The sequence below is a fragment of the Argentina silus genome (genome assembly GCF_951799395.1).
Source record: "Argentina silus genome assembly, chromosome: 14".
Taxonomy (NCBI): Eukaryota; Metazoa; Chordata; class Actinopteri; order Argentiniformes; family Argentinidae; genus Argentina; species Argentina silus.
Window position 1 is genome coordinate 8,923,859 of NC_139668.1, and position 10,447 is coordinate 8,934,305.

At 42.4% G+C, this 10,447-nt stretch overlaps 1 protein-coding gene across 1 annotated transcript; it reads right to left on the reverse strand.

The window, feature by feature from the left end:
* Nucleotides 1–862: 862 nt before the first annotated feature.
* LOC310815072 (ATP synthase subunit beta, mitochondrial) lies at nt 863–5,661 on the reverse strand. The gene is made up of 10 exons (XM_083684689.1): nt 5,511–5,661; nt 4,441–4,611; nt 4,168–4,342; nt 3,541–3,662; nt 3,153–3,337; nt 2,707–2,865; nt 2,255–2,377; nt 1,812–2,024; nt 1,485–1,686; nt 863–1,333 (listed from the first exon to the last, which is right to left on the reverse strand). The coding sequence occupies exons 1-10, from the start codon at nt 5,611–5,613 to the stop codon at nt 1,236–1,238; spliced, it is 1,551 nt and encodes a 516-aa protein (XP_083540815.1). The 5' UTR covers nt 5,614–5,661; the 3' UTR covers nt 863–1,235.
* Between the last annotated feature and the right edge of the window lie 4,786 nt (nt 5,662–10,447).

A 10,447-nucleotide genomic window follows, 5' to 3' on the forward strand; every position in this document is an offset into this window, starting at 1 on the left:
CATGTTCACTGAAATTCTGTGTACATCAGAGCATTATATGGTGAGCTGTAACACATCATGGGTAAGAAAGATTGCTAAAAGGGTGGATCTTTTCTCCTAATGATACAAGTAATTTAATGACATGACAAGACAGATAGCGTGACTGAAATGGACAGACCAGGACTATTAAGTGTGTTCCATTTGTATTCACTTTAGAAGGTTCACTTGGGTTCATTTCACTGGCCAACAGAACCCATGTTTGTTTACACTCTGTACGTTTTGTAATCAAAAATATAAGAGAATCGGTCAAGTACCCCTTATGATAACATTGGAGGTAATTTTATTTTTTATTCAGTAATTTTCAAAAATTACAGCAACAAATGCACTCCCCTGCCTGGAAACTTTCTGAAAATTAATGTATATACATGTACCTTTAATGACATCATAGGGGGTAATTTCCACTCTTCTTTTTGACTACAGAACAGAAATTCACCTATCCACATATGTAGACACTGGTATGGTGCAGGATATGAAAAGAATTAAGATTAAGTAGCCTTTTAAGTTCTGCCTAATAAAACAGGCCAGTGATCCTTAGTTGTAGTTGGGGTCTCAAGAATAACATCCTTCAATCTGAGTCACATTTGGTGCTGTAGGTCAAGTAGTTGTCTTATAACTTGTGCACATGTTCACTAACATCAGCATGTTGGCAGAAAATGTTAGTTTCATCCTTCTAGGCATTCCACTGAAAACATTTCCTAGTTCAAAAAAATGAGTGGTTAGATGATCTTCAAAGACTCTAAAATGAAGTGCAATTCTAAGCATTCACCCTAATCAAACAAGCAACATGTCCACCTGTTCACACTGTGTAAAGAAATGACAAGGGGACTTTGACAGCCATTTATTTAATCTTTTGCTTACAGCCGTCCAACATTGTACAGAGTGTTGTGCCTTATGAGCGCCATCTAGTGGTCTGTAATGGAAGGGGACATCTCATAACCACAGCATGAAAATACCCATAGAGGAATAATTGTGCTACAACACATTTAAAAATGCTATGAATGTACAGCAGACCCAAAAGCAGATTGTAGTTTGTCAAGACAGATCTTTATTCCATCTTCTTTCATTGAAAACATTAAATAGAACTTTTCAGGATGACGAGACAGATACATTTTTTGCATGTGTGACATGTTTACAAACCAAGTGCTCCGCAGGACCTTGTTTTCGCTCCCCCCCACCCCACAATAGTTAAGAGTAAATTATGCGAGCTCCTCAGCCATTCTTGCAGCCTTCTCAACAACTTCCTCAATGGCGCCAACCATGTAGAAAGCCTGTTCGGGCAGGGCATCGTACTTGCCTGGGGAAAAGAATGACCATAGAATTAGATCACCACAAATAGGCATGGATATTGAAGGTGACACCAAATGTGCCTAGAATATATTGCTCTCAGTATGATCATATTTGTCAGATGTCCATGTCAGTTCACCAGGAGTGAAATGGGTACATACCACCAAGAATGCTCTGGAAGCCTGAGATTGTTTCTTTGAGGGGCACCAGTTTGCCCATGTGGCCGGTGAAGACCTCAGCCACCTGGAAGGGCTGGGACAGGAAACGCTGGATCTTGCGAGCGCGGGACACAATCAGCTTGTCTTCCTCAGACAACTCATCCATACCCAGGATAGCAATGATATCCTGCAGGGACTTGTAGTCCTGAGAAAGCGAGGAGAAGGAGATTTGGATATAGAAGGGTTAGGTCGTAATTTTGCCATCGATAAACATCTGAGGTACGGATGACTAATGTCATCCGCAAGGAGGGTGTGGTTGACATCACTTACCTGGAGGATCTTCTGCACACCACGGGCTACGTCATAGTGCTCTGCTCCGACAATGTTGGGGTCCATGATACGGGAGGTGGAATCCAGGGGGTCCACTGCGGGGTAGATACCCAGCTCAGCAATGGCACGGGACAGCACAGTGGTGGCGTCCAAGTGAGCGAAGGTGGTGGCAGGGGCGGGGTCAGTCAAATCATCAGCGGGCACGTAGATGGCCTAAGAGAGATGGGAGACCATTTTCATTACATAAATAGTAGTAGTGGTGAGGGGAAAACAGCAATAGCCGAGAGGCACATTTTTATTATTTGTGATTGGGACGATTCCGACCCATTTCTTTTTTATGCTTTCATTATGCTTTCTGAATAGCAGCCATTAGCCTTTTTTCCAGCCTCAGTGCCCCACTTCAGCGTGGGCCTCAAGAGGCATGTGAAGGAACACCAGCTTACCTGCACAGAGGTGATGGAACCCTTCTTGGTGGTGGTGATTCTCTCCTGCATGGTACCCATGTCGGTGGCCAGGGTGGGCTGGTAACCCACAGCGGAGGGGATACGACCCAGCAGGGCAGACACCTGGGAGGGGATGAGAGAGAGGAAACATTGGAAAAGAGGAGAATTATGCAGGGATAACATCTAGTTTGACCAACAATGGTATGTGTATCTAGATGACACGATGCATGTGGCAGTCTTTTTTGACTAAAATAACAAGCAGTGCCATTTGAACATTTCCAAATTAGTCTATGGTCCTTGTGGAATAATAGGCAACCAATTAAGTTGTTTTTTTTATCAATTAAAATCAGTTAATCTAACCATATACACCTTCCTGAACCCTGATCGTGTTCGGGCTCTAACGCTTAGGGCTGTGATGACAGTGAGGGAAGGGATCCAAAGCCATTTCTAACCTCTGAGCCAGCCTGGGTGAAACGGAAGATGTTGTCAATGAAGAGCAGCACATCCTGACCCTCCTGGTCACGGAAATACTCGGCAACGGTCAGACCAGTCAGAGCCACTCTGGCACGGGCACCTGGGGGCTCGTTCATCTGGCCGTACACCAGCGCCACCTGGGGGGATGGAGGAGGGGGGCATTAGTCTCACCACCTGGGTCAAACACTGCAGGATACAAGTCAAGGACATTCTGTAAAGATGCTCAAAATGATTAAAATAGAGATATTTTCCAGAGCTTGGTTATACTATAAAACACTTGAGCTATGCTCTCAACATTCCCAAATACTGCCATTCAACAAGATGCTTTAGTAAAGTTGACTATATTCCAATAACTTTAAAATCTGTCTTCAATTGATGCCCTACAGATGACCCCCAGCAGTGTTCACTGTAGCCTGGTCTTCACCTTGGAGGTGGTGTCCTTGAGGTTGATGACACCAGACTCAATCATTTCATGGTACAAGTCATTTCCCTCACGGGTGCGCTCTCCCACTCCGGCGAACACAGAGTAACCACCATGGGCCTTGGCCACGTTGTTGATCAGCTCCATGATAAGCACAGTCTTGCCCACACCGGCACCACCGAACAGGCCTTTGGTCATGGAAGAAATAAAGAGAATCATTAGTTTCAATAAAGATTGTCAGACAGTCACTTAGTACTAATCAATTGAAGCATGCAACCCTCTGTCAAATTTACATTTTTAGTATTATATTAGTATCGAGTACAAATTAACTTGTGCATGTAATTGTGAAAAGATGTGACTGGATTGCATGAGCAAGGAAACGTCAACATACCGATCTTGCCTCCCTTGGCATAGGGGGCCAGGAGGTCCACCACCTTGATTCCAGTTACCAGGATCTCCTGCTCCACACTCATGTCAGTGAACTCTGGGGCCTCAGCGTGGATGGGGGCAGTCCTGAAAAAAAAATATATATACATTAGGGTGTGAACACGTACTTGAGTACTCGTACCTGGACTCAATCGATTAGGAAAAATCCCTACTCAATTCACTTATATACACAGGCTGCATCTATGCCTTGTGGTACTACTTTGAACTAGATCGTGAAATGCAAGAGTTTTCACCTAAAGCTGTGAGAGCAAGAGGGGGAGAGGGAGGAGCTGGTGCACTTTTTTTTTTACCTCCAACTAATTGAATGATTTTATCTAAATGCACTGTCATTAAAGAATTGTGGCATCAATCCTGGCTTGTTAACTTATCCCCCTCTTGTCTTTTTTTTTTTTTTACCTGTTTCATATGAATGGGATTTGAAAACATCTGAATAAACTTTCACAAAGGGACAAAGAATCTACATTTTTGGTGAAAATATGGGTTCACTTAGATGTCAATCAAAGAAACAGGATTAAACCCTTTCAGGCATAAGATCACAGATGCTGAATCAGTTAACAATCTGGGTACTTACTGCTTGGTGGAGATTGGACCTCTCTCGTCAATGGGCTCTCCAATAACATTCATGATTCTGCCCAGGGTCTCGGGACCCACTGGGATTCTGATGGGGGCACCAGTGTCCAGAACTATCTGTCCACGGACCAGACCCTCAGTACCATCCATGGCAATGGTACGCACAGTGTTCTCCCCTGCAGGAACACATGACAGATTACAGAGATGCTTTTGAAGTTACACAACCACAGTATCTAAGTGAAATGCAACGCCCAAAAGCAAATTGCACACTTACCAAGATGCTGTGCCACCTCCAGGACTAGCCTAGAGTCTCGACCAGCAACTTCCAGGGCGTTGAGGATGGGTGGGAGATCATCATTGAACTGGACGTCGACAACGGCACCGATGACCGCTACGATTTGCCCACTGGGGGTGGCGGCAGCAGCTGGTGCTGCATAGCCTCTGCCTGTAAAAAGATCAACCGTCATTGACCGAATACCATTTGACCTTGTTGTAAAAATGTACTTATCAAAACGTTACTGGCAGCTTCATTGATCCTGTCTGCTGACCGTTGTCATGCTAATGTCACTTTGCTCAGTCAGTGCAGGGACAGCCAGATCAGCTGCGCAGTAGAGCACGTTAGCAGGCAAGCTCAATGTCAAGTATTCTCGGCCATGTTGTTGGAGATTGACAGCTAACTAGGTAGCCATGGGAGAATATGCTAAATGATGCCTATGGAACATTTGATAAATATATGTAGCTATTGTCAACTAGTGAGGTAAATTAGACACGTTACTTGACCAAACTCAGCTAGCTAGATAATGGCCAAGCTGATGTTTTGCGACCTAGCTCGAGCTAACGTTAGTTTAGCTAACGATTTGGAAAATTAATAGCTTAAGCGTTAGCTAGCTAGTATGAAATCAAATGAGCGACACAGACACTACCAAGCTAATAAATGCACGATTATTTTTAAGTTAGCTGGTTAAACACGTTAACTTGACTGTCAATGTGAGTCGTCTAGCTAAGCTAACTGTACATTCCGTACCCTTCTCGCGACGCTAACAGTTAGCGCGAGCCACTGAAACCTCATGTCATGACATAAAGGTCATTTCTGTTTGCAAAAGAATCATGACACGCAGGTACCTTTAATTGGGTCACATGTGAAAATAACAAGTCATGTTCATCAATGAAACAGGTTTTACGTTTTAAATCAAATCAGTAGAGAGAATTATAGACATTAAGAGGTTGAGGCCTGCTCCACTGACAGCAGCCAGCGCGTTTGCTCCTAGCAAGCTAGCACGATCCCTGTCCCCTAACTTCCTAACGCATTTTCACTGCAAATCGCTCCATGCATGAAGAACTTACGTGAGAGGACCGCTGGAGATCCAACGAGGGCCTTCAGGGGATGGACCCCAGGCTTCAAAGCCTGCAGAGCACCGGTGCAGCAGCGTCCCACAGCTCCTAACATTGTCAAAATGGCTGAAGGTGGAAAGAGACAGAGGAACTGGGGGCTTTATAATGAATGACCGGAGAGTAGAACTGAGCATGCGCGCAACGCTGTCGTCGAGGACTAATCTGAGCAGGCGCACTTGTGGCACTTCGCGACATTGATCTGGTCTTATTTCCCCTCCCCGATCTCCACAGCTATCCTATATCTGATTATTATTTTTCCCAATTACAAAAATGATACATGTCAATGTAACATGATTAATCCAGTATACGTCTAACAATCCAACAACAAATAAAAAGTCAAGGTCACTCATCAAATTGATGAGAAAATCAAACTGTAGTAATAGAAATATGCCATTACACTGCCCAGAACGGTTTTTTGTATTGATTTCCCTAGATCCAATCCAAAAAGATGGGGAAAAAGCAACCGTTGTGGTGTAATTCCCTAAGCCTTCATCAGTGAGGCTGAGGAGTGGAGATTATGGAAGTTGGAACTATGATGTTAGAAGTGAAACTATGGAAGTTGCGGAATGTTTTGATTTTCCTTCAACTCCATAGACCAATACCTATAGGGAGTAGTCAAACAGCTATCAAAAGTATGCGAATGAGATGATAAAGATACCCGTCATCATTGTGCATAATGTTGGGTGGTTGTAAAGAGCCTGGAACTAGAAGACATCATCCGAAAAGATATATCACATGGCGCATATTCTGTCTTATTAGGTGTGCATGGTATATCAGTCTTATATAACTGAATTCTGTATACAGTCAGTGAATACCACACACACACATACATACTCATACACACACACACACACACACACACACACCGTTATCATTACTGTATGTTATGTCATTGTGTGTATAACAATACCACATACACGTTATTTCCACTAGAGTGTGGTGCTGTACTAAAAGATGTGGGTGCATCTATATGATTTTTTTGCAACTTGTGGTGAAAAGGTGTAGTTGTTACAGTACGTAAAGTAAGTAGGCCTATGCTATTCAGTGTCAGAATTTAGATATGGATGAACTGAATACAATTATACACACAACATTGTGCATAATGTTGGGCGGTTGTAAAGAGGCTGGAACGTGTCATGTATTCTGTTTTAGTAGGTCTGCATGGTATATCAGTCTTATATAACTGAATTCTGCAATACAGTCAGTATGGATGAACTGAATATAATTATACACACAACAGTTATACGGTTTATTGCATATGGAGGCTACGTGTCAATTTCCTACAGAGAAAACTACAACTTTTTCTGTATTTGTGTAAGAAATTAAGACAGATAAATCATTTTAAACAAAATATTGCGTTTGCTTTTCAGTCCATAATCACTTCCATGCGCATGGCCGCTGGGCCCTTTTAAAGCTAAAGAAGAAAGTGAATCTGACCACGTTTGAGACATTCCAAAGATGATTTAGTCTGGTTAAAAAATACACATTCTCTGTACTGTTGTTATTATCCCTGGAGCATTTACTGTTTCAGTTCCCCACAAACTTTTTGCTTCAATAATGCAATCAATACAGGGAATCCTCTAGACTCATAACTCATTTATCATAGAGGACTTAGATAAACACAGGTGATAATAGCCCTGGGCACTGCAGTCACAATAATATTTGCTGTTGTAGAACATTGTAGGATAATTATATGTTTTCAGACTATCGTAAACATCCCTCCTTCTCTCAATATTTATGAAAAAGTAATCTAATCCATAAAACAGAAACATGAAACATCAATCGAATCACAGAGTTAATTTCTTTATGAGCAGAGCTCATGTTGTTTTCTTTTAGTTCTAGGAGATGAAGCAAGCAGCGATACACATGTTTTAATCTGTCTTTTATCTGCACATCAGTATCCGTACATGCGGCTATGTAAATGCAACTATGAACATGCAACTCGTCTGTCTCTGTCTGTGAAACCACAAGAAGTGTCAACTCCATGCCAAAAATGAATAAGAGACGAACATCTCTAGAGCTCTTATACTATACCATTGGACCTTGATCACATGATATCCATTACTATTGCATTTCGATGTAGTACGTGTCTGTATTGTATGCGCCTATGGTATGTTTCACAATGTAAACAGTAATGTTTCTGTGAGATAATGAATCAAAAAGTGTCATTGATGGTCAGACATCACTCAACTGCGACACAGCGATACAGCGAATATACATGGGGTGCTCAAGTGGCGTAGCACACTAAGGCGCATACCATATTGACATATCCTGCATGTCATCCCTCCTCTCTCTCTCACCCATCCTTCCTGTCAATCTCTACTATCTCTATCCCAATAAAGCAGAAATGCCCTTTAAAAAAAAAGAAAAAAAGAACAATATACGTTTTTTTTATTAAGCAGTTTAGAAACGGTCTAAAGACACCGTCCTACATTATGTTATGTTAAAACCACCACTTCTCTTGAATGACCAGCTTTGATTTACTGTGTTCTCATATGTTTACCACTTGTCTGGAAATGCCCCTACCTGTTTCATGTGTGGTACTGTGCCGCACATTGTTCAAGCCGACACCTTTCCCATTGATCAAAACGAGAGCAGCTTGCACTGTCTCATAACAGTCCGTGACATGATGGGATTAACTCTACATGCGACCTCTGACCTTTTACAGACACTTTCTTTGCATCTTAGCCTGTTTGAAATATATGTTTTCCTCTCCACAGCCATGTTTAACCAAGCACTTCAAAGGTGATGATAACATGCTCAGAGATGGGTGGGCGAGGATAGGTTGGAGACTTACACTTTTAAGGTGTAACTGCCAGCTTTACACACAAATAGGCCTGGGTGGAAACTTGTTAGAACATACAGTATGTATTGTCTCTGGAGGTAATCTCATAGAATGACATGAGCGTGATGAGATCATGGTTCATGTTTGCCAGTCACCCACTCATAAAACGTGTTGCTGCTTTAAGTACATTAACTATGCATTGTAAGTACACACATTCCCTAGTGGAAATAGAGGATAGAGCAAATGTCAGAGTGAAGGTGTGCCCAGAGCAGGCTAGGAGATCAAAGGAGGAAGACCTTAACAAGACCAACTCTAGGCAGATTGCTTGTACATTTTGAATTGCATAACGTGATGGAGTTGAGAATTTACAGAGCTCTTAGATGATGATTTCAGCGAGCTGGAAACTAATTTAGTTTACCTTGATAAGGACTTGACATTAGAATTTTAAATGTGCTGTGTACCCTTCATCATTCACTGACTCTGTTAGTCTTTTTCATTCATTGGCAGCCTATCCTCATTTGAATATTCACCTGAATTTGCCATTTTAGGGCATAGGCTCTGCTGTGTCAGGTTGTATTACCTCAGGGGACATAGGTTCCAAACACTCAGATGCAGTATAGTTAAGATTGTGTCTGCCCTCAGTTCATCAACCATACTAGTGAACCATACTCCATAGTCATAGTTCCAGACCAGAGATGTCTTTTTCAACTGCTCATCACAGAGTGCTGTATATTAGAAATTGTCAGGGGTCTTTTTTAGTTGGTTCACTGTGAAAAGGGGCGGTATCTGAACCAGATTTAAGTCGATTTTTCAGGACGGCATTCTTGAGTGGCAGCTCACCTCTGATTGCTTTTTGCCTGCAGGGGTGGAATACAGTAGGGCTATAAAACTACACACTTCTGTCATCAAGAGAACAGCTGGAGCAGAGTAGGGCACAACTCCCTCCCTCACGGTCCGAGATACAGCAGAACTGTAGCGAGGGGTTAAAACTCCTCTGATCCAAAGCTGGAGTTTTAAAGGGGATTTATGATACGGTTAGGACTGTTTTTGTGAAGAGAACCACCAAGAGGGTGGAGTTGGTTTAGCATTCTGAAAAAGTGTGCTTATGATTTTTTAGCTTTATTTGCATGATGGTAATTGGCAATTCTGTTTATGATTTTGAGCAAAGACAAACATATTCAACAGACACATTTAAAAACTAAATAAATCAATATTCCCTTTTCCTATTGTAAATTTGAAATGGATCAGATTTTTTGGGTGTCAAATTCCCAACCAGGAGCTGCTGCAGCGATGTTTCAAACCATTTTATGGGTCCTTTGCTCAAAACAGCCTCAATTCTTTATGGCATTGATTCCACAAGATGTTGGAAACAGTTCTTTGAGATTCTGGTCCTTGATGACATGATTGCATCACACAATTCCTGCAGATTGTCATGTTCATGAAACCAGTTTGAGACGACTTTTGCTTTGTGACATGGTACATTATCATGCTGGAAGTAGCTATTAGAAGATGGGTAAATTGTGGCCATGAAGGGATGCACATGGTCAGCAACAATACTCAAATAGACTGTGGCATTCAAGAGATGATTGATTGGTGTTAACGGGCCCAAAGTGTGCCAAGAAAACATTCCCCACACCATTACACCACCTCCACCAGCTTGGACTGTTGACACAAGGCAGGTTGGGTCCATAGATTCATGCTGTTGGCGCCAAATTCTGATCCTACCATCTGTGTGCCTCAGCAGAAATCGAGATTCATCAGACCTGGCTACGTTTTTCCAGTCTTCAACAGTCCAGTTTTGGTGAGCCTGTGCCCACTGCAGCCTCAGCTTTCTGTTCTTGGCTGACAGAAGTGGAACCTAACATGGCCTTTTGCTGTTGTAGCCCATCCACCTCAAGGTTCGACGCCTTTTTGTCAGTTCAAACCAGTCTGGCCATTCTCCGTTGACCTCTCTCATCAACAAGGCGTTTCCGTCTGCAGAACTGCCACTCACTGGATGTTTTTTCTTTATTGTACCATTCTGAGTAAACTCTACAGACTGTTGTGCATGAAAATCTTAGGAGATCAACAGTTTTAGAAATATTCGCTTCTGCCACACAATTGG